The 25,652-nt window shown below is 34.8% G+C and overlaps 2 protein-coding genes across 2 annotated transcripts in view; one reads left to right on the top strand and one right to left on the bottom strand.

Moving 5' to 3' along the window:
- LOC120427970 (muscle-specific protein 20-like) overlaps window positions 1-25,652 on the bottom strand; it is a 94,585-nt gene that overhangs the window by 24,576 nt on the left and 44,357 nt on the right. The gene's annotated exons all lie outside the window — the stretch shown is intronic.
- LOC120427971 (myophilin) lies at window positions 635-15,374 on the top strand. Its single transcript, XM_039592927.2, has 3 exons — window positions 635-796; window positions 5,839-6,159; window positions 15,037-15,374. Exons 1-3 carry the CDS (start codon window positions 791-793, stop codon window positions 15,217-15,219), a joined length of 510 nt encoding a protein of 169 aa, XP_039448861.1. The 5' UTR covers window positions 635-790; the 3' UTR covers window positions 15,220-15,374.

Genomic DNA, 25,652 nt, shown 5'->3' on the forward strand with positions numbered 1-25,652 from the left:
GTAGAAAAAAATATGTTATCTCATGTTTTCAGTTCATCAAAGCTACTACACAGTTGTATTACCGGTGTCTTTTAGTTACTACATACCAAATTCTGATGTTCGGTTTCAGTAAATATTTACTGAAAACTGCACTACTGAAATTTTCAATTAGTTTTCGCTGAATTTGCTGAAATTTCAGCTAGTTTTCATTTACTGAAAATTTAAGCTAGTGCATATTTCAGTAAATTTAGCTTAATTCAATAATGAGAGATTGGTGTGTAATAGTGTCCACCCTACTCCTCGCACCAAACCACCCACATCGACACTCACACGAGCGCGCAAAACTTGCTGAGCAAATCGCGCATCACTCCAAAACGATAGAGAAGGATGAGTGGGTGGAAAAGCGGGAAGACTGGTTGGGGAAAGGAGGAGGAAGAGGAAAAATCACGTGTGAGTGGCCGAAAAACACATCGCCCCGCAGCATCGGAAGAAGGAAACATAAGCGCAGAAAAAGCCGGGTTGGGTGCGTAGAAAAAGAGGGAAAGAAATATATATATTTTAAGTCAGTTTCGGTTTTCCTCCGACAGGCCAGCCAGCCGTTTGGGTTTGGTTCCAAGCCAATTTCGCGAATCTCCAATCTCAGTCTGATCGCAGAAATCGGCGCGAACGGGTGTGAGTTTCAGAGTCCAAGTCCAAGTACCCGAACTGTGTCTGTGACCACCTGTAGCAGGTTCCAGAGGGAGTCCCGAGTGGTGCAACTTTATCCAATTAGCAGAGTTTCGTGATCCAGAGTCGTCTCGAGTCTCACAGAATGGCGGTAATGATTTGTTACTTGTCAAATGGGGGAGGTGCCCTGCCGGCTTTCGGAGCTTGTGGGGTGCTTGCGGTAATGGAAATGGACAGCTTGTCATACGGTGATGGCCGGTGACCCATCGCCGGAAACTTCTAGAGGTGCAATGTGTGACACAATGTTACTTTTGGCAGGTTTGAGGTTACCGAGTCAGGTGATCGAAGATTTGAGGAAGAGTGATTGTTTTTGTTGAATTTCTTGGAACGTTATAAAAAGTTATTGTAAAAAAGTAATAATTTGTATCAAACTTGGAATAAGCTGTTAAATCTTATTTTAGTGAAGTCTTGAGCATTTTTGTTAGGTGAAAATATGTTTTTATTTCTTTAGATATTGTGTCATGTAAAAATGATTCAATTCAATTCCATTGGTGTTTATTAGAATTTAACAGTGCTGCTCCAAGATGTTACATTTGCTATTCAGAGATTTGGAAAACCTTTCAACTGAAATAAATTCATAAGCCTTTACAGGGAGGGTACATGTTTCTAAGATTAGATTTTGCTAGAAGCGTGCTCTTTTAGGGATGTAAATATGATGTTTTCCCAAGAATGTTTAAAAATGTGATTGGCTATCTCAAAAAAATATAAAAACGTAATTTGGGGGCCACACGGTCACCCGTAATTTGTAAATTGCATTTGGTATAGGTTATATTTTCCAAACTTTTATGACTATTTAGATATATCGTGAAACGGGGTGACTTTGATAGGTTTGAGATTTTTCCGCAAAATGAAGAGTACAAATTAAATATGTATGGAATGCTATGGAATCATACTGACTATGATAGAGAAGGGTTCAAAGTTCTTCAAGAAGAAGTTTAATTATTAACTATAATTAAGAAAATGATGATGAATAGCATTATTTTTCTATTCTAAATACTATGTGTTTTTAAAATAAAATTCAAAAAAATCCTCATATTTAAAGGCATATTCAGTAGAACAAATTTTTTATAAAATGTAAAAAAATGATTCGTGCTTCGAATTCAGCTTAAAATGCAATATAAATCGATCATTTTAATCTAATCTAATTTAACCCTACACTGAAATCAAAAAAAAGTACCAAATTCCTACATTCTAGGAATTTTGCCTCCTTTTCTTATTAAGTAATCAAAAAACCCGATTACTAAATAAGGAAAAGAGGCAAAATTCCTAGAATTTAGGAATTTGGTACTTTTTTTTTTTTATTTCAATGTAGCGCAATATAAATCGATGATTTTATAAATAAAACTAGATTTAACGAATATCAGGCAATATTCTGACTTCTTAACAATTTTACCTAAAATTTATATGTATTTTGTTAAAAAGCCTATAAACTTAGTTAACTTAATATTAACATTGATATTTTTTTTCTTAAAAATCTATATCAGCAACCATAGTGATGGTACATTTGACATGAAAATAAAGTTGGAACGCCTTAAGAGCGAGTACACGAACAGGGCATACCCCTTTGTATGGGAAGTCGTTTGGACCTCACCAATCTGCCTAAAATTTTCAGGAGTTGTTTGTATATATAAAACTAGCATCTGGGCAAAATATGAGCACTCTAGGTCAACGGGAAGTGGGGCAAATCGGGACACAAAGTTTGAAGGTTCAAAAACGTCAAAATTTTTAAAAAGGCTATAACTTTGGCGAAATTCAATATAATTCCAAAATTCAAAATGCATCTGAAAGGGCTTTAAAGATACTAGTTTCACATGTACAAACAACCCCTGAAAATTTCAGGCAAATTGCTGAGGTCGATGCGAGATGGGTATGCTTTGTTCGTGGACTCGCTCTTAAATCTGATTTTAACAAGAAAAACAATGACTATCAAATCAAAGTCACATCGGAATTCAAATCTGATTTTTGTTAACGTAACTATTTTTTAAACATTATTTAATTTTTTTTTCAAAAATAGTGCGTGGACTTTGTGTGGCCTACCCAGTACATGTTTTAAAAAGAAAAATCTTGATACAAACCTTACCAGTTGGGAAATATTCCAAAAATAAATTGAAATTATATCAATGTCACCCCGGTTTACGGTATTCATAAATATTTAAGGCATTTTAAACAAAACAATTTTGACAAAGAACTTTGTCCTAAGGTGGACCTTTTCCGAACCATACTTGTGTTGGTAATATTTTCGTGTTTTGATAATTTATATCCACAGAGGTGCCAATGATTGAAATTTTTTAATTAGAATGATTTTTTCAGGATTAAATAAATTGGCAAAGAATTAAAAATTATAAATAAAAATAGAATGATTTTTTAGACTTATCTACAAAGTTCTTTGTCATATTGGTCATGTAGAACATAACCACCTGTACCTTTTTTTCTGAAATTTCTGTTAACTGTCAGTTTGAAGATTTTAATTACTGTAAATGCTTTTAACATATTCATAAGGCTGGTAAAAAATATATTTAAAGCAGTCAACTGAAATTAATTTAAACTGCATTCCCTTAGAGAATGATTTTTAGCATGTTTGGTTAAATTTGAAAAGCTTTAGAATTTTGTTGAATGTTCAATGTATAAAATAGCAGTTTTTTTTCGTCAAGTTTACATTTTCTTAAAACTTAGGATTGCATATAAAATTTTATATTGTTTCAATATTTTTTATTGACATATTGCAATCAAAATAGAGCAATTCTCTCAAATTTTCGGCAAATTTAATTTTTTTATTTTTTTATTTAGACTAAACTTTGTGTGTACCTTTCCTATGACCAAAGAAGTGATTTTGCACCGTTATTTCGGCAATATACGTCTCCATACAATTACTTTTTCAAAACAACCGATGGTCAATTCGATGTCTTGGGCAATGTTGTAGATATTGTTTAGGGGCCATCCATAAACCACGTGGACACTTAAGGAGGGGGTGCAGCCGATTGTCCACGCTCCATACAAAATAAGTTTTTTTTTTGTATGGACAACTTGCCAAGAAGGGGGGGGGGGGGTGGATTTGCTTTAGATGACAAAAAATTGCATCTTTTGAACATAGCACAAGTTGGTCAAAACTGCTGTCCCAATTCGCCCCAGATGACGGTATCAAAGAAGAAATTTTGCTTCATTAGTTCGTTACTTTTCCTGTCATTCTCGAGCGACGGAACGGCCTACTTTTCGCTACCAAAATAAACAGAATGGAATATTAGTACCTTTCATTACCAGTGCTGAAAACTTTTACTTTTCAGCACTAGTATTGGAAAGTAACATATTTTATTTTTTTTTGTGTTGGACGGTTAATTTACTTAACACATGGATGTTTGATATAAAATTCCATTCAAGAGGCGGAATTCGTTGCAAAACATGATTTTTTCAGCACTCGTCGTATTTATTCAACTCGGTAGACCTCGTTGGATAAATGTGCCAAAAAAATCTTCTCTTTGCCACTTGTTGCAACTACAATTTTGACTCTATTTTGGTGCTGTAGAAAAAAAAAATCATTTTTCTTGTTTGCTTTTCTTTCAGAGACTGTATCCTAGTAACCATTAGTCTATTCCGTAATATTTTTGAAGCAAATTGATAGGAAAAATGTATGTAAAGAACTTTCCGATTACAAATTTGTCAGTACAAATGGAAACATTGCCAAATGAGTTTCGACCAACTTGCGCTATAGCTCTAAAGATGGCATTTTTTACATCTAAAAAATTACCCAAATATGTATGCGGTTTTAAAAAAATGGTTAAAGTAAATCGACGCTAATATTTCAAATTGCACTTTTTCAAAATTATTGGATAGAAATATTGTTTTCTTTTTAGAAATCTGATTTTTTTAGTGAAAGATTCTTTCTTTTTATTAATTTCGTTGTTTAAACGTTTGAAAAGTAGACTCAATAAGTATTTTTCCTAGTGATTTATGCATTGTGAGCAGTGTTTTTAGATCAGTTAAGGTCGAAAAGTAATTGATTTGAGAAACAATTTTTTGTGAGGTAAACAGTTAAAAAATACTTTGTAAACATGGCTGTCTTAAAATTGAATATATTTTCCTAAATAAAAAGGTTTAGCGAAGTTTATTTCTAAAAAATCTAAATTAGTTCACCGATAAGGCCAAGTCAGTCATGTACATGTTATTTACTTTGTTTTTGATGAAAAGCAAATACAATATGAATAAGGTATAAAAGTGTTTCAATCTAAGCTCCAATCACAACAATTCACCCGCAATTGACGTTCAATTACAATACGCCGACACCGGAAAGGGGTTAAGGTGGTGCAATAAAATAGTGTAAACAAAGCAAACATTTCACGTCCAATTATCACCCATTGCAGGGCAGATGCCGTAAAACGATTTAAGCTAGGTACACCGCGAAACTGCCAACAGGTATTAGCTCGTTGAAAACAACACACACCTGTCGAACATTATTTCGAGAAAAATTAACGTTGGCGGATCCAAAAATAACGATTTGGGTTTCGTTTGCGGGCTAAATATCATATCGCACTCAAGCTTATCCCGCGCAAAACATTTCTAAATTAAAGCGAAATTATTATCTTCCATCAGCTTTCGCAAGCGGCTTTTTTCGAGCACTTGTGCCAAAAATTTAGCCCGCGAGGTCAGTCAAGAGTTTTGGTCCAGAGAGTGTTTAATGGTTTTTCAAGTTCCAATCGCAGTAACCGCGGCCAAATTTCACCAATGTTTTACAATCAGCAGAGCTTGCTGTGATTTAACGGGGCCAGATTACGGTTCACCCAGCACTGGTGATTAAGGTTAGGGCTGGAAAGCGCGCGAACCGAATCGGAAAACTCCGCGGGGTTCGTTCCGGTTGTAAAGATAGTTTTAAAAATCAGTTTCGCGGAGCAGGTGATTAATGAAAACTGTGCGGCGTAAACTGTCAGCAATGTTGCAGCTTCTGGGCACGTGACCGGAAAGGGGTTACTTTTAATTGGAGGGTTTGCTGTCTAGGGTACCAACGGGAAGTAAATTGTGATTTTTATTTCTTATGAATTTGGTGCAAATTCAGAAAAAAATTTAGATGATGGAAAAACTCAATCTTGATAACTTTTTGATTCAAATCTAAATTTATCCCCATATTTTCCCTCCCCTCACCAGCCCCGCAACAAGCAACAGGAACAGGAAGTGCTCGAGTGGATCGCGGGCGTGCTCGGTGAGAAGCTCCCCCCGGGCGCCTACGAGGACGTCCTCAAGGACGGTGTGGTGCTGTGCAAGCTGGCCAACAAGCTGGCCCCTGGCTCCATTAAAAAGATCCAGGAGCGGGGCACCAACTTCCAGCTGATGGAGAACGTCCAGCGGTTCCAGGCCGCCATCAAGAAGTACGGCGTCCCCGAGGAGGAGATCTTCCAGACGGCGGACCTGTTCGAGCGGCGCAACATTCCCCAGGTCACGCTGTGCCTGTACTCGCTGGGCCGGATTGTGAGTATCATCTGGGTTTTGATTTTTGAGCAGTTTGGTGGAAATGTGCATTGCTTCAAATTTGAATTTTTAATATTTAAATAGTTACATTAATTTTCTTTTTCCTGTACAAAAGCATTCAAAACAAGACGTAAATTAGCATTAGCATTTCAGGACGCCCTATCCACGGAGGAGCAGTGCGTGGTCGAATGGTTACGCTGTCCGCTTTGTAAGCGGATGATTCTGGGTTCGATTCCCATCTGCTCCAACCTTCCATCGGATGAGAAAGTAAAATGTCGGTCCCGGCCTTGGTTGTTACCCGCATAATCAAATACCAAAGGTGAAACTGTCGAAATCATAAGAAAATTATTTCTGGTATGGTTACCATTTGTGATATTGTTGATATAATGTCACGACCATATAACAAAATTAAAATGGTACTATTTCCCGAATAGTTACACTTATCTTGACATATTCGAATGGTTGATTTTTTTTCCTACAATTAAATGAACGGTATCTATTCGTCATACGATTAGGATGGTTCGAAACAGCTATTGTTAGAACATAATAGTACTGGTAGCTGGTATGATAAAAGTTATGATACTCGGTATGATTTAGTCAAAGAAACCTAAGCGGAAAATTTCCTAAATTTCCTAAGTCCTAATAATTGAAACAATTGCACAACAATTGATGGTACGATGTAATTATTCCTCATATGTTTGGTATTATTTCAAACAGTTTTTGTATGATTGAGCCAAAAATGAATTTCAGCGAAAATTTTCTTAAGTCCCAATGAATCAAACAATTGTTCAACAATTCATGGAGAAATATAACTTTTCGCCATATGGTAAGGATTATTCGGAACAGCTATTGTTAAAACATAAGGATACCATAGCCGACGTAGTATTTCCAACTTGAAGTTCAGCGAAAAAATCTTAAGTCCCAATAATCCAAACAATTGAACAACAATTCATGGAACGATATACCTGAATTATGGCGAAAATTTTCCTAAGTCCCAACAATTCAAACCATTGTTCAACAATTCATGGAACGGTAAACCTGAATTCAGCGAAAATTTTCCTAAGTCCCAACAATTCAAACTATTATTCAACAATTCATGGAACGATATACCTGTTTGCCGTATAGTTTGTATGTAAAGCTAATTTATTTTCGTGATAATTTTTATAAGTCCAAATAATTTAAACAATTGATGACCATTATCAGAACGATAACTGTTCGCCATGTGATTGGTCTATAATTTATTTTTGTATGGTTCTACCATACATGTTACGATATATTTACGATAAATTTTGCAGCCACATTTCATAATAAAATGCATTTTAAACCGCCAAACGTAATGTAACTGAGATAGCTCAATTAGATAAGGCGGCAGCACCACGGAAGAATCAACAGGAGACATCATCATCAAGCGGTAACAAATCCCGGACATTACAAAAAAACGCTAACCATTAATAATCATATACTTATCATTCCCGTTAAATCCACAGTTCCCAGAACATTTGTAAAGTTTATTTTTTGGCTCCTCCCTTTTCAAATGGTGTCGGTAAGTGTCGGTAAAGCAGTTCACCATTTAAAATCGTATTTTATTAATTTGTGGTACGGTTCACATAAAATGAGAATTGAATAGTTTGGGGTAGGGTACGACCACAGACAAACAGACGGGACACTCGAGTGCCGAACCATCGTCCTCCAAAAACGGCCATTTGAAATTCAATTTTGTTTCGGCATCCACTCACCCGGCGCTGATGGCGCTGCTGTCGTGACAGCTCGCCCGTCTTTCCTCAGTGTGTGTAATGTGTTTTTGTTGTTGTAAAGTTGAGCGTGAGCACGTGGCAGCAAACGAAAACAAAACAAAATATGATAGAATTCAGGAATTCTAACGGTGATCCACAATCCAGGCTTTGCGGGACAAGATTGGGGCAGTTTCGACCAGGGTCAGATAAGCGGCTGACTAGCGAGGACCAAGGCGAGGACATACCTTTTGACTCACTATTAACCCGGTAGGCCTGCCGAGGCTGCTGTTGAGACGTCCGCTACTGCGGAGGAAGCTAGATTCTGTGGTGAAGTCATCTCCTTCGGAGCAATCTTCATCCACGGTTGTTCTGTTTCGATGTAAGACTTGCGGCAGCGTTTGTTGGAATCTTTGCGACTTTTTTCATCTCATTCGCCACTTTTTGCTGTTTGACGCAACTTAACTGCGCCGTGGACACGTTTCCCGCGGATGTTTCGAAACGCCCATCGTTGGGATCAATTCCGGTAGATTTGAATTGATTTTTTTCTATTTCGGCGGCCACTACTGGTGTTTTCGTGACTTGTATCTTGTATCTTGTTGATCAGGTGTAATGGTTCGATGTTTCGGGAGAGAAGGAATGATGGACAGATTTTGGGAGCAATGGGGAGGACCAGTGGTTTGGTCTCTGTCGTTGCGGTTGTGATGCATCGTTGCTGATGCTACCGCATGGTTTGGCCGTCATCTTCGGCCGTCGGTGTTAATTTTAATTTTAATTTCTAAAGTACTGATGATAAGCAACAACTACACTATTTCAATCAGCTGTTGATGTTTACATTCGTTAAGGCTTGATTGTCTCACGCATACACTGACATGACACATGACAGTAATGGGTTTGTATTATATGTTTGGGCTGCGCTTCGGCATAAGCTCACCAGGCAGCGCTGGCGTCGCCGTGATTTGGTGGTTTGATGAAGGACGATGAATTTCAAAAATTATTTGTATGGAGAGTCACGTCTGTTTGTCTGTGGTACGACTATGATCCACGAAAAAAATCCCTTGTAAAAATGTATTGTAACATAACCTAACGACCTATTTAATAAATTGTAGGATTGTTTGGGGAATGGAAAATGTACGGTTGCACCCTATTTGGTGTATTATCAAGATCATTTAGGAAAAATCATTCGACAAATGGTGACTGTATGGTTGTTGACTATGCGGGTAGGCCGTTAAATCATTCCAGGTGTAGGAGTCGTCTCCATGCCATAAGGACAAACAACACACCAAACCAAGCCTACTCCGGTGGAATCGCTGGCGGCGGTTGGACTCGCAATCCAAAGGTCGTCAGTTCAAACACTGGGGTGGAAGGTTCCTTGGAGTAGAAAGAGGTTTGGGTGCTCTCCCCATTCAAGCCTTCGGACTCCTAGGTTCGAGCAGAAACTTGCAATAGAGACCACAAAAGACCCGGGGGCTAGCCCGGGGGTCGTTAATGTGGATGGTTTGATTTTTGATCCACGGATGGCTCCACAACGCTTATCCCTCTGTTTGGTGTGGTTGTGTTAGACCCTCATCCGTAACAATAATCCAACACGGGAGATACCATGTCTTCATCTTTTGATGAGTGTGTAATACAGCCCAGGGCATAAGGGGGTCCTCGCCGGGTCCAAGCTATCCTTTGGGGAACGGAAGGAATGTTAGTAAACACCTATCTAAAGTGCGCAAGGATCCCTGCGTCACCTTAGTGGTATAGATGTTTGTAGGGAGGTTTTGGACTCAATGTTAGTAGAATAAGGTAAACCCTAGGATACACCTCGAGAGGTATTGCGGGTCAGTTTGAAAAGAGTTTAATTGTTTGTATTTTGGCAAGACTTGCATCAATGTTACATTATTTTGATTAAACTTGTACAGCCGGCTGTAAAGTGCAAAAATAGAATTTATCCTGTGTTCATTTAAAGTATTTTTGACGTTATTAAAATCTAATCAATAATTTATCTGTTGAAAATTTGTATGCTGAAATATCAACATTTTAATGTGTGATTTGTTTTAGGATTGATTTTGCAAATTTGAATGATTTAAGTTTTGAAGAATTATTGCGCGCCCGAGCTCGAAGACATTTTTAATTTGTCGTTTTTTGGATGTTGCGGTTGAGATAATAAAAAGAAGAATTGAAGAAATGAACACGAAACAAAACCTATCGAAAGTTTCTAATGAATTAATGTTAAAAACTAGAGCATTCCAGAAATTCAAAAAGATGTGCAGAAAAAAAATCATAACAATTTGAAAATGCAGCATTTTAGAAAAGTTCCGAGTTGGAACAAACTCACCGGGAATTTGCAGCGTCCATTATCGATCTCCAGATTAAGTTAATTTAAGTACAGTTCAATAATGGAAAGTCCTCACCAAGATTTCACCAGCCCTTCAGCTTCTTAATACAGCAATTCCATTTGAAAAGAGCCTAAACCGAAAAAAAAATAAACCGATCGGGCTCAATTTTTTTCTGGAGATACCTCGGCCAAAATAATTAGACCCGTATTTTTTTGTTTGGCCATTAGGGTGACCTACATCGTGCTAGGGTGGTTTGAAAAATGGCAATTTTCGTCATTTTTCGCAAAAACCACTTTTTTCGAAAAATCATGCCTCCGCGCCATTTCATCCAATTTAAGTTGTCTTAGACGCAAAAGAAAGGTTATGAGTTTGGCTATTTGGGAAAAATAGTAAGAAGTTCCAAAAATCTAGCTTAACTATTGAAAAAGTCGTATGAAAACTTAAAATGACGTTTTGACCGTGTCTGGACCAAAGAGCCTATGTCTGAAAATATTTTTATCGGATTCCTCGGAAAATTTCACATAACATATCAAAAAATTGGCGATGTCGAACCGTACGTTTCCGAGATATGATTTTTTGAAAATAAAAACTGCGTTTTTTGACGCGCCGCTATATATGTCTGGGTACCAAAAGTTGCGTCTTTCAATTACAAAAAAAATTGATACCCAGACATGTATAGGTCATCGCTGAAATTTTTAAGTTATCGCAGTTTTAGTGAAAAAAGTTGATTTTTTGCCGATTTCGTCATTTTTCTGTTTTTGCGCGCGGCGCGTCAAAAAACGCAGTTTTTATTTTCAAAAAATCATATCTCGGAAACGTACGGTTCGACATCGCCAATTTTTTGATATGTTATGTGAAATTTTCCGAGGAATCCGATAAAAATATTTTCAGACATAGGCTCTTTGGTCCAGACACGGTCAAAACGCCATTTTAAGTTTTCATACGACTTTTTCAATAGTTAAGCTAGATTTTTGGAACTTCTTACTATTTTTCCCAAATAGCCAAACTCATAACCTTTCTTTTGCGTCTAAGACAACTAAAATTGGATGAAATGGCGCGGAGGCACGATTTTTCGAAAAAAGTGGTTTTTGCGAAAAATGACGAAAATTGCCATTTTTCGAACCACCCTAGCACGATGTAGGTCACCCTAATGGCCAAACAAAAAAAATACGGGTCTAATTATTTTGGCCAAGGAACCCCCAGAAAAATTTTGAGCCCGATCGGAGAACTTTTTTTTCGGTTTAGGCTCTTTTCAAATGGAATTGCTGAATAACTGTTCGACTTTTTCGTGTTCGAACAGCGACGCCAAACTCTCCCAAAACAAGACGTAAATGTTACAAAAAATCATACAAAGCATTGTGTTTATGAAATCTCGATTAAATTTCCAAAAGGTCCTATCTGCATAGGAAACCCATGAGGGATAGGTTGTTTTGAAAATTTAATCTAGAAATCTCCCTTACAAATTGGCCTTTTTGATGAACCAGTTTGGTTTTTGGTAGCAACTGGGAAAAGGGACAACGGGGCCATTCAAATTATTATTATTATTAACTTTCATTCAGTTAACAGTTTCCTTTGTCACCCGGAAGCCGACATAAACATTTTGACCTCTTAACTCTTGGTGTACGCTTTCAAAATCGCGTAACACCTGATTTTACAGTAAAAAGTATAATTTCAATATGCCCAAAATGTTTCAAGCATTAAAAATGATGTCACGCTTGAGCTTGAACATAGCTTCCAGGGTTGTTAACTATAAAATTATCGAGGCTCAATAACGATGACGATAGTTATTTCGATAATTCTATCGGCGATAATCTTATCAAAGATAAAGACGATAACTCATTTTTAAAATCTTTCTATAATCGATTAATTCAACCACATCATATAAAATTATCAATGCTTTCACTAGGAACACATTTTTTGAACATTAAGTAAGTTTCAAAGTAAAAATGTACTCAAAATTGTTCACAAAATACCGTATTTTTTGAAAGTACTAAAATTTTCATAATTTTCAATATGGGTATCAAACGAAGCAAAATGTTGCTTGCGTTTTCACTTTCATAGATTTTTTTTTGAAAATACTAAAATTTTCACATACTACCGTATTTTTTCGAAAAAACTCAAATTTTCATGGGTATCAAACGAAGCGAAATTTTGTAAACAAATTTCACTAAATTTGAGTTTTTTGGAAAATACTAAAATTTTCTCAAATTTCCGTATTTTTTCGAAAATACTCAAATTCTTAAAATGTGCAATATGGGTATCAAACGAAGCGAAATTTGGTTTACTTTTTCTCATTAATAGAGTTTTTTCATGAAAAATACAAAAAAAAATCACAAAATACCGTATTTGTTCGAAAATACTTAAATTTTCATAATATGCAATATGGGTATCAAATGAAGCGAAATTTTAGTAGGGTTTTTTTTCTGATAAATTCTAAAAAATTCATAAAATACCATATTTTCTCGAAATTACTCAATTTTTTTTAAATATGCAATATGGGTATCAAAGGACGCAAAATTTGGTATGGTATCAAGCATACACAATTTGAATGTATGTATGAAGCATGCAAAATTTCGCTTCGTGATACCCATGTTGCATATATTGAAGATTTGAGTTTTTTCGAACAAATGCGGTAATTTGGATTTTTTTTTGAATTTTCAAAAAGAAACACTATATTAATGAGAAAAAGCAAACCAAATTGCATATTGTCAAAATTCAAGTGTTTTCGAAAAAAAATCCGATATTTTGTGAAGAATTTTGAGTACATATTTATACTTTGAAACTTACTTGATTTTCCAAAAAAAAAAAATTCTTAGTGAAAGCATTGAAAATTTAACACGATATGGTTGAATTAATCAATTTTAGAAAGATTTTAATAATGATTAATCGTCCATTATCTTAGATAAGATAATCGCCGATAGAATTATCGAAATAACGATAACGATAGATTATCGTTATCGTCCCGAAGATAATGATAACCATTATTGTTATCGTCAGACGATAATTTTATCGATTAACAACCTTGATAGCTTCATACTTTGTTTTTGTTTACAGCTGCTGTGTACAGTAGTGGGGATCATTTGGAAATCACGTTATGTATTCTGTCTTTTCAGCAACCAGAGGTTTACTGTTCATTTAAGGAACAAGTAAATCAATCGAATGAAACAGTTTCAAAATAACTGCTTTGCTCCACAGAAATCTTTAAATCTGAATTGTGACCGATTCTATCCATATGTCAATTTTTTATACCGAGCACTATAAATTTGTACACCCATTTTGCCAAATCAAACATATTTTGGTAAATTGTTGTAAATCAACATTCTGCTAATTTTTGACACCACAAATAGAGTTTTAGAACAAAATTATTTTTCATAAGTAGTGTGATAGTGTTGGATAAATGAATGAGTGATAGAAAAAACTATCATTTTTTTTATTCATGCACCAAAATATCGGAAGGTATAGCGAACGTCACGTTGCTTCTTTTATCACGTGATTGCCAGCAAGAGCATTCTCTTTCTATCACTCTTTCTCATTTTCTCGTGCATGCACATTCGCTGAAGATTATTAAGTTTTCTCACGGATTACGTCCCGTACAACTGCGTTGGCAAATTTTGTTTTGTGGCTACGCCCTATGGAGGGAGGGATGATTGTGATATGGGAATGTGAGAGGAAAAGAGGGGGATTGTGTAAACACGAGTTAGAGAATAGAGAATTTACTTAAAATTTCGAGACAGAAAGAAGAGCAGTAAAAATTGGGAGATGAGATTCCGGGCATGAAGCTTGAAGTCGCTGAGAACTGAAAGTTTGATATTTTTATAACCCTGGGTTATAAGTTATGACCATTCGACAATTTCAGTGATTGGTGTCTGAGCGCTTCGTTCGGCTTCACTAATTCTAACTGATTTTGACATTCTGTAATTTTTGTTCTAAAACGCACGAAACTCTCACCAGAAATACATTTGCGCAGAGCACGCTCATTTGACATTCTGTCAAAACTCTGATCACCTTCACCATGACTGCATTCAAATGATTGCTGTCGCCATGCAGCACCGAACGAACGAGATAGAGAGAGAAAAAAAAGAGATTAAGAGAATGAGCATGCGGCTTCGGGTGGCTGCTTGAGTGTTGAGCTCATTCGTTTCAACTTCGTGTGCGTTCACGGTCGATTTGTGTTCACGATTCAAATATTGTTGTCGATGATGAATTCTAACTGAAAGCTTGTTCAAATTTCGTTTAATCACTGTCTTTTGACTTTTTTAGTTTGTTTAAATTTTCAGCTGAAACTTAAATTTCGTGTGGAGACTCGTCATGTGAGTCCTGTGTGCACAAGGAAGGTCAAATTTCATGAATTTAATTAAAAACTATAATTTTGCTCACCAGTTGCCAAAACCCCTCTTCGATTTGCGTGAAACTTAGTCGATAGGTGTAATTTTGGTCCCTAATCACGAATCCGAGTTCCATTTAAAGTAACGGAGGGGTGGTACAACCACTTAAATTTAAAAAAAGCAGGAAAAGGTATTTTCAAATAAATTGCAGCCAGAAATAGTGATTATTTGACAATTTGGTGTCAAAAGGACTTTTATGTGAAATTAGACGCCTAATTTGATGGCGTACTCAAAATTCCTTCAAAATACGTATTACTTATCGAAAAAAAGGGGAAATGTAATTTTATGAGAAATTTAATCTAGTTTCCGAATCATTAAGAACAAAAGACTCTTAAAAATAATTTCAGTCGAGGAATACAAATTATTTAATTTTGAAAATGATTTTATGCAAACAGATTAAAAAATAAAGAAAATTCTAACAAACTTCCTCATTTTTAGACCCAAAAGCACCCGGAATACTCCGGCCCCTCGCTGGGCCCCAAGATGGCGGACAAGAACGAGCGGACCTTCACCGAGGAGCAGCTGCGCGCGAACGAGGGCCAGCTGAACCTGCAGATGGGCTTCAACAAGGGAGCCTCCCAGTCCGGCCACGGCGGCTTCGGCAACACGCGCCACATGTAACGACTTCATCGGCTTCATCATCGTCGCCTCTTCACACATCAAAACTGTCACTTTCAGCTTGAAAATTAGTCATAAGTCTAAAAAAAATATCTCTTATTTGTTACTACTTTCGCGTACAAAATTAGGTCTTTTTCAACTCTCTGGAAAATTCTGTTTCGATAGAAAAGGAAAACCGCAATCGTATTAATGGAAGTCGGGTCCCTCGTCGTTGTCGTTTTCGTCAAGGCAAATTCCCGCTTAATTGACCCCGAGAATATTTATTTTTCCAAAAATCGCACACGAAGATCGGGCAATTTTGCCAGAAACGAAAACGACGAAGCAGACCGCGTCAGATTTGCAGTCATTGCTATTTTTAGGGGAAAACCAGCAACAAAATGGTTAAAAGTTACACAGACACACAAACACTCACACGCAATACACAAACACACATGTTTCTTGGCTTTAGACTCTTTCTGTTGGCCGCCACCGTTTTGGTTCAACCACCCACGCGTCTCGCGTGATATTCAGGAGCACAGCAAAAAAAAGTTTAATTTTGGAATGTTGAAAATTTGGTAGGTTGAATATTACTCATTTTTTGAGTAATATTACTCAAAAAATGTGTAAAAATGTGAACCTGATGAATATTCATCAGAAACTGATGAAAATTCAGCAATTCCTAATGTTATATTACACATTTTTTTTGCCACAAGATCTGTCACCATTTCCTGATGAATATTACCATCATTTTTTTTTCTGTGAGGAGGGAGGGAAGAAAAACTCCAAGATAAACAAGCGATTTTTCGAGTAAACAGCAAAACATTGTGCAGCGAGGTTTTTTTTCGCTTTCTGAATGAGGTTTTGGTGGAAATATGGATGCACGCAGGCCGTAGCAGGTCGTAAAATTGGTCGTAATGTCTGTTCTTTTCGGAGGCGGAGGTCAAACAAAGACGAATGCATCCATCATTTGGTGGGAAATTTATGGATCAGAGCGGTGGCAGCTTTATATAATGTATTTATTTATTTATATTTTATTTGGAGAATAAAAGTATAAATTTATGTATAACAAAGAAGGCGTGTTGGCTAATTTTATTGAGAATCATCTTGGTCCAAAAAGGTTGTTGTATCATCTTATATAGGAAAGAAAGCAAAAATATTGCTCGGCGAGTAGAAAAAGAATCCATCAGCCACCAAAAAAATCCTCTAATATTTGAAAGAGCAATTAATGGAAAAAGATAATAGGGTAATTCCCTAAGAATAAGCTATTTTTAGGTTTTTATTTTATTTTTATCAGTCTAAAACTGACAAAAAGAAGAAATTTTGCATCATTAGTGCGTCCATATAAAATCTGGAACATGATTATCCGTCGAACGCACGAACTTTGCGATGTCTGCTTGAGATCGACCATTGAAAAAATAAACCGCTGCAGATGGTCGAGCTGACAGGTCTTGGAAAAATCCAATTGGCAAAAAATCCTGCATCAAACGCTGCGTTCGACAGACAATCTTGTTCCAGGCTTAAGTCTCCATAAAATGTTGGGTATGAAAAGATTCAAAAATGTGTATTCTGAGAACGGTTGTTGCAAGGTTGCAAGAAATGGTCAAGGCTTCAAAAAAAGTTAAACTCTTAACCATGTTAAATTTCAACTTTTAACACAAAAGCAATTCTCCCCGAATTCTGGAAATGAATTTTATTTATATTTGTTTAATCTGACTATAACTTTGAGAGCGCCCTCCCTTTGACCATACAAGGCTAGTATTTTTTCTTGTTAAAATCAGATTTTAAGTGTTCAAATTTTATTTTAACGTCGCTGCTGGTATAGTTTTTAGAAAAAAATCAATCTTACTAAATTTATAAGCTTTTTAACAAAATACTTATAAATTTTAGATAAAATTGTTAAAAAGTCAGATTTTTTCCTGAAATTCGTTAAAACCAGTTTTCTTTATAAAATTATCGAGTCATATCGCATTTTAAACTGAATTCGAAGCATGAATCAACAATTTTCACATTTTATATCAAATTTGTTCTACTGAAAATGCCTCAAAATTTGTTTTCGAAATATATTTCAAAAACACATAATGTTTATTATTTACAAATTTATGTTACCTTCTGAAAATTGTCCGAAGAATCCAAAAAAGCAATCCGTTATTCGATTCAAATTCACTTTGAGAATTTAAACATAATACTATTCATCAACATTTTTTTAATTTTAGTTAACAAACTTTTTAAACTTTTCAAAATTTTATAAAAACTTTTTCTACAAGTACTACGAACACTTTTCTACCACGCAGGGTTGCCGAGTGGCCAGATAAATCTGGGAATGCCAGATTTTTCTAGTGTCAGCCAGAATAAAGATTTACCCTTCTCTATTGACAGATTTTGCCAGATTTTTAACTTCATGCCCATTTTAAATACATTTTTGATTAAAATAAACTTATTTGAATAAAAATCAAATAAAAATAGAATTTGATTTTAAAAAAGACGAGGTAAATTGAACATTTTTGAGGTCATAAAATGCGTTAAACCATCTTAATTCTTAAGAATTTTGAATCAATTCTCATCCTCCTTCCGTTTTCCCATTCAAAATTGTTAAATTTTCGTCTGCCAGATTTTTCCAGATTTTTAATCGATTGAGGTTTTGCAGCGCGACTGTGTTTCAAATGTAGGTGGCGCCAAAATGAGGTTATTTGCCTAAAATCGTATGCCTTTCTGCCGGATTGAAGAACAAAATCGATTATTTCTCATGATTCCCTGCATCAATCTTAATGAAACTGGTTGCAAAAGACGAGAAAATTTTTTTGCTTTAAAATAATGAACATCAATTTTTGGGCGCGCAAAAATTTGTGAACTTTTTCTTTTAAAAACATGTTTTGGAACACGAAAAAATGAGTTTCCCCGTATATATCAATGAAATAAACAGTTATATAGTTGATAACAGATGTGTTAACGTATATTCAACAATTTTTATTGATTTTTGACAGACTTTCTTGCCAAAAAGTCCGAATTACTATCTTTTTCTAAATTTACAGTTTTTTTCATAGCAAAATCAAACAAATATTGAAATGTTGTACACCAAATTGTTGGAAATAATTTTTCTCATCCGAATCCGGCATAAGTTTTTTTTAAAAATGTTGATTATGGAGGAAAAAAAACATTTTTACAAAAAATTCTAGGTTTACGCTACTTGTTCATAGGTGGCGACATGTGTCTTTTAGCTTTGCTGCAAATCCTCTATACTTTGCCAGATTTTTCAAATTTGTACCTGGTAACCCTGCTACCACGGTCAGTATGATTCTATACCATTCCGTAAGTATTTAATTTGTACTCTTCGTTTTGCGGAAAAATCTCAAATCTATCAAAGGTTTACGGTTCACAAATTTAACTCCAAAGTTATGTTTGGCATTTGTTTTAACAGTAAAATGAAATTGGCAATTAAAAAATACTTGATAGAGTGAGCCGTTGCCGAAACTAGCCACTTAATGTTTAAAGTTAAAAAGTTTTTTTTTATTTTTAATAATAGTGACCACAAGTGTCTATTTCTGTAAATATTGTTATTTTTGGCGAATACCCAAGCATAAAATATTTTGTAGAATTCTGCTGTGAAATAATTGAATAAAAAAGAACTTTTCCTCTTTCACATTTTTGAACAAACAGTTTTTATATTGGTTCTAGAAACCCTCATATAACTGAAAAAGACTTACATGAATATGTTTCTTGAGTTTTTAACAGTTGTTTTCACATTTTTTTTAAATATGGTAAGAATTATTCAAAAAAATTAAGGTTTGCTCCCTTAATTTTTTTTAAAACAATTTTACGATTTTAATTTTTGGTATTTGAATCCAATTATCCGAAGTTATACAAAAAAATATTGAAATAGCATCAATCCAACAAATTATCAAATTTCTATTATTCAGAATCAAGCTCAATAATTTCTAATAAATATAATAAATTTTCTACAAATTATTGGTTGTTGGTTTATTCCAATGTATTAGAAAATAAAAAAAAATATGCCACATATTCGCAATTCTGAAATTTGAATCTTTGTCCAAGAAATATTTTTTAATATTTATGGCTGAGCCCATCGAAAAAATGAGTGTTTTGTTTAATTTCTCAAAACTGGTGCATTTTTATTATAATTTGATTAAATGATAAGAATGTGTAAATTGCATTTGCTGACAAAAAAATCCGTGAAGTTCATAGATTATTTTTAATCGTCATGTTAAAAAAATAAGGTTAATTTTCAAAGAAAATTGATCATCACTTTAAAACGCTGTGTATAAAATGCAATTTAAAAAATTTCTGCACCAAAATGGATTAGCATGTGCCGGTTGTTTCCTTCTTGAAGCCTCTGAAGGAATTTTTGCTCAATATCAAATAAATCTCAAAATTTATAAAAAAAAATATAGGAATCATTGAAGTCTTGGTTGATTAATGATGTTTTTATAACATTACAAGGAATGGAAAAATCGTTACCAAAAAGTGTCAACACGTGTGACACTATTCTTGGCAACTTGTTGAAGGAATTTGTTTAAAATATTGACTTAGACGCTAAATTTATATTGTAGAAAAAAAATCATGGCAATGATAGATGTTATCACCTTAAAACATTGGCATAATCTGGTTTTATCTAGAGGAAATTTGATAAAAAAGCGTAATCTTCCATATAATTAAAGAACGTGTGGGATTGTAGACCAAAACAAACCCCATCCCAACATTGTTTACCAACAGCTAAAAGAGCAAACATCCATCTGCTCGCCATTCATCTAATCTCAACGAGAAAATTTCAAAAGAAAAACAAAAGTAAGCAAAACGTGATTCCATCCCTCCCAAGCACCCAAATCAAGGCCATCAACCTTCACACAAAGTAACGTTTTTTTTTGCGGTCATCACCGCCAAGAATAGAAGACGCCCCATCCCGCCAACTAGATTGACCTTGGTGGTCAGCAGCGCGCTTCGATTGGCAACACTGGCCCTTTTGACAGCTCTGAAGGGAAAATAACATGCTGTGAGTTTTCTTCTCTTTCTCGGTCAACTGGGCGGCACTTTTTTTCCGCTGGCGTGGGTTTTTTTTTTCCCGAGTCAAGGTTTTTCCAACGCTGTGTGGGTGTGTGTGACACACGCGTAGGTTGTCATTTTGTGACGTAACGCTTGAATGGAGCGCCCGGTCTTTTGTTCTTGTCACCATGAGTTGGATTTTTTTGGCTTAAATCGTAACTGGTTATTAACTGTGGAAGATTTTTCCATTGAACTGGGTTTTTTTTTCTTTTGCGTATTGTAATTTAAGAATTGCAGAAATTGAACAATTTCATTCAAAGAATATTGAATTAAAAACCCTAAATCAATCACGATCAACTTTGTTGCCAATTTTGATTCTAATATTAATGGCCTACTAAGCATCGAACATCCTGTCAGCTGTCGGGTTACCAGTAAATCATTTTCGCTGTGGAACATTTGCCAGAAATTCAACATCCGCTAAACAAGGGTGCGAACAGAATTTGCACAGTTGGCGGGTCGTGAACGTGACGATTGATTGCAGTAACGATTGACAGGGTGAATAACTTTAGCTGTTATATTTTATTTTGTATTTTGTATAATTGTTTAATAATTAATGTTCCTCATAGTTCATATTGGTCTTGCAAACAAACTTAAATTATAAACAAAACAAGTGTTTCAAAAGATTACCAATCTTGAAAAAACATACAAAAATGGTTCAAAAAATACTATTTCAAACACTCAGAGACAAATTATCAAGATTAATGAGCAAGTATAGTATGATTAGAGAAAATGAGTTACTTCACAGCTAGAGATGACCCTCCGCGATGGACCGAGAGTGTAATGAACGCCGTGGTTCACGTAATTACGTACACTGAGAAATTACTACTAAGTTACAAGATTTTGCTCAACCTCAGACGTCCTGCCCATGATGTGCGAGCTGTGCTGACCCGCCGGATGTCAATTGGTACCTAATGTGAGCTTAATGAGTTGTAATCGTTGAATAATGGATGAAATTAGGGAAGCACCTGTTTGCTGCGATGTTTTGTTCGGAGCAATATCGATACAATTACCTTAGCTTGCCAAGATTGATCATATTTGAATTTAGAAGTTTGAAATTACCTGAAATAAAAAAAAAACAGAAAAAAATCGTTATTGAAATTTGCTTTTTTTTAAATCAACCGTTGAAAACAACAGTTGGGAAGCTCTTAATCGATGCACTAACAACCGCAAGTGTTGAGAACAGGTCGCTCAGGTTAATTGCCTCAAAACGGTTATTTGCATGGAGATTTCGAGCGCCACGTAAAAAGAAGTGCACTATTATTAACACGTTGCTGTAATATCGATTAACAACAATCTTGCAAGTGTTGTGGGACGGAAATACACGATTGAATCTTTGTTTGGAGTTTGTGAATGTTTTCTGGAAGAATGATTACCAAAAACTGTTTTGACTTATGCTTTCAATCCATGTAATTCGAAGTAATTTTTCGATTAAATTGGATAAAGTAAAATTACGCAAACTTTGAATTATTTGTAACTTTTGAAGTCCTTCACCAAATCTTAAAATGATCAAAAGGGACTTATAGGACATCAAGACGGATCGAAAAACACCGATCCGGACAAAATTGGTTCAGCAAGTTCTGGAATACCATACATTTGTTCAGAATTTGATTTTGAGTCATTATGATAGGTGAGTAAATCTCTAGATTTTTGTATCTTACAAAACAATAAAATTAAAGCTTTGCCATTTCGCATCATGAGTCTTTCCATTCAAGGTTCCATACGATGTTGTGGGCTGTTCATACAAAATGGGAAAGTGAATATTTGAAAATCTATACCCTGAGAAGGGATTTTTTTTATTGATTAAGCGTTTTCAAACAACTTGGTGCATGGAAAAAGTCCCGAAATAAAACCCCCCTATTAAAACTTTAGAAAACTTTTGGGATGGAAATTGACTTGTTTTATGTGACTTTGCCAATGTTTTCAAACAATGTATTTTTTTGGGGGATTAACTTTGACTGTGTTTTTTACAAACATTTACTACATTTTAAGTAAAAAGAAGTATGCAGTAATTTTTGTAGTTCCTTTCTAGAGCAGAAAGTGTTTCACACAAGCAAAAAATTGAAAAGTTACTGTAAAAACATGAAAAAATTAAAAAGGCAAAATGTAATGAAGGAGGTGGTAGAATAGGCTTGCTAGTTGGTGGTAGAATAGACTTGATAGTTGCTCAAAATGAAGATAAATGCAAATTAAAAAAATAAAAATAAAACAAGAGAAGTAAAATTTTTTGTAGAACAAAAGTTGCATAAAATGACCTCCTAAACAAGGGAAAAATAAAAATCTTGGAAAAAAAATTAGGCAGTAGAGGGTTGAGAGATTTTTTGTTATGTTTCAGGGGAATAAAACGGCATCTTTTGCACTAGAGTTTAGGACGGTGAAAAATCTTGGTACACAGAAAAATTCAATTGCCGAAATCGTGAATTGTATTCATTAATTTAGAATCACGAAGGAATGTATTCATGAGTATGGTGCATTTGCGCTATAAACGTGAATATATTAATTCGTAGTTCTCAAATTCATGAACACAATTCACGATTTCGGGAATTGTTTGTTTTCCGTGTACCTGAGACATGATTTAATGAAAAAAATGTGATTTTGTGGAAAAATCAAAAAATATTGTCAAACAAAATTTTGATGTTTTATGATGCAAAATCAAATTAGCAATGGAAAATTACCGTTTTCAAGTTATCAAGGTATTATAATGTATTTTTCAAAAATCTTCAGTTTTTGCAATTTAAAAATATTTTATGAAATTTAGTGAAAAATTTGTTTTTCTCAGTGTTACCTAATTAGCCATATTTTTTTATATTGCGATATCTTGGAATCTGTTGGTTTGATTTTCAATGTTAAAAAATTTAAACTTTGTGAATTTTTCTGCTCTATTCAATAGAAATGATTTTAAAATTTTAAAATCAAGCACAACCTTAACAAATGTCCAAAATATTATTTTCATTGAATAGAGCAGAAAATTTAACAATATTTTCATTCAAGGGTCCTGCACAGAAAAAAAAATGATGGTAATATTCATCAGGAAATGGTGACAGATTTTGTGGCTAAAAAAATGATGAATTTTACCCCAGAAAATGATGAATTTTCATCAGTTTTGATGAATATTCATCAGGTTCACATTTTTACACATTTTTTATGTAATATTACTCAAAAAAAGAGGTAATATTCAACCTACCAAATTTTCAACATTCCAAAATTCAACTTTTTTTTCTGTGTGATTTTCGGTTCAATGAACAGAAACCACTCACTCATCGCCTATCCATTCGTCGCCTATTCCAACCTAAAGTGCCTAATAGAAAGTGGGGACACGAGAAACTGAGAACCCAGCGATTTTCTGTCAAAAAATTGAGCACCTCCAAGATCTTACAGATAAGGTGCTTACAATCTCTACTTCTTCCATAGGTTTTGTCAAAAAATGAACACCTTCCATTTAAACGCTTGGTAAATTTTGAGTGACCAACTGTGAGTGGCATTGCATTTTGAGTGCCTTGTCCTCACTTTCTACACCCTTACCAAAAATCATGATTTTTTGAGTTCCAAATCCCACTTTTCATACGATTTTTTCAGTTCAACCCATATAACCATTTTTATGGTTGTAGTACCTGAACTCGAAAAATCGTATGAAAAGTGGGATTTGGAACTCAAAATATCATGATTTTTGGTAAGGGTGTATTAGGCACTTTATTCACGCCCTCAGTTTGCCATCAATTTGATTTTTTCTTGGTGGAAGTTTCTTTGAATGATGTCTATAATGTTATGAAATCAAAATAAATGCACAATCTAAATGATAACATTGATTTTAGGCAACCCAACCCAGCAGTGCATCACAGAAAAAATGTTTTCAGTTCAGAGTGATCGGAGAGGATCGGCCTGCCTGAGCCGTTCGGAGACTGAGCCGATCAGAGAGAGAAGGAGAGTAGAAGAGAGAGTGTTTGGGAGCGAATGATGTGAAAGTGACAAACGGTAGGTATTCATCAGGGCAGTATCGCGTCGCCTGCTATTTGTGCTCGCGAATGGAGTGGTTGATTTTGAGCAATCAGGACCCTTGTTTTCATTCTTAGCATAGCAAATCTAACCATTTGTTTTTGGCAACACTGAGAAAATCACTTTTTTTTGTTTTTTTTTTTTATCTTTGCATGGCCATTTATCAGCAACCAACGGCCATATGAACAATGATTAAAAAAGCAAAGTGTAGGAAATTTTTACAGCCCTTTATGGATATTTTTTCTTAAAAACTGGCAAACATTGAAAAAAAAATTGAATTACGACTTTTTAGTACTTTTTGATTGCCAATTCGATTCTGCATAAAAATATAAAATAAAAAATCACCTTTTTTGAATTATTGTTTAAAACATATATAAAACGTGGACAAAGATTTCTGGAATTCGCATTCTGAATTTTTCTTAAACGATGGCTTCCTAAAACATATAAAAAATGGTAGCAAAAATAGTGATTATTGAATAGTAGTTTATGCAATAAGTTGCAAAAAGAAGATTTTTTCAGCACGAGTGGTACATTAATAATGCGACGAGTACTGAAAAAATCAAGTTTTGCAACGAGTTGCTTACAACATTTAATGCAATTCCGAAAAACGCTTCTTCAAAGGAATTTTATGTCAAACATTCATGTGTTTAGTAAATTCTTCGTTCAAAACAAAAAATATTGAAAAATGTTACTTTTCGATACTAATGTTGAAAAGTTCAACTTTTCAGCACCCATTTTAGTGCTGAAAAGTAGAATTTTTCAGCACTGGTATTGAAAGGTATTAATTTTCCATTTTATTATTTTTGGTAGGGAAAAGTAGGCCGTTTCGTTTTTTTAGAAGGACAGGAAAAGTTGACAGTTTTACAGCGGAATTGCAAAAAATCTTTTTTTACGGACAGAAGTGATTTAACAATAAGCGAAAATAGTAGTTTATGCAACAAGTTGCAAAAAGAGGATTTTTTCAGCACGAGTCGTACATTTATCCAACGAGGTTCACCGAGTTGGATAAATACGAAGAGTGCTGAAAAAATCAAGTTTTTCAACGAGTTCCATACAACATTTTTTGCAATTTCGAAAAACACCCATTGAGTGAAATTTTAAGTCTAATTTTCATATATTTTGTCAATAAATCGTTTAAATCAAAAAAATGATGAAAAGTGTTACTTTTCGAAACAAGTGCTGAAAAGTTCAACTTTTCAGCACCCATTTCAGTGCTGAAAAGTAGAACTTTTCAGCATTTATTTTGAAATGTGTAGCTATTCGATATTGCTATTTTTGGTACAGAAAAGTAGGCTATTTCGTCGTTCAAGAATGACAGGAAAAGTAAGTAGTTTCTTGACGGAAGTGCAAAAAATATATTTGAGTTTTACATTTTTTAGTGAAGTTTCTTTTCCGTATTTACAACTTTGCCA

This window comes from Culex pipiens, chromosome 1 (genome assembly GCF_016801865.2).
Source record: "Culex pipiens pallens isolate TS chromosome 1, TS_CPP_V2, whole genome shotgun sequence".
NCBI lineage: Eukaryota > Metazoa > Arthropoda > Insecta > Diptera > Culicidae > Culex > Culex pipiens.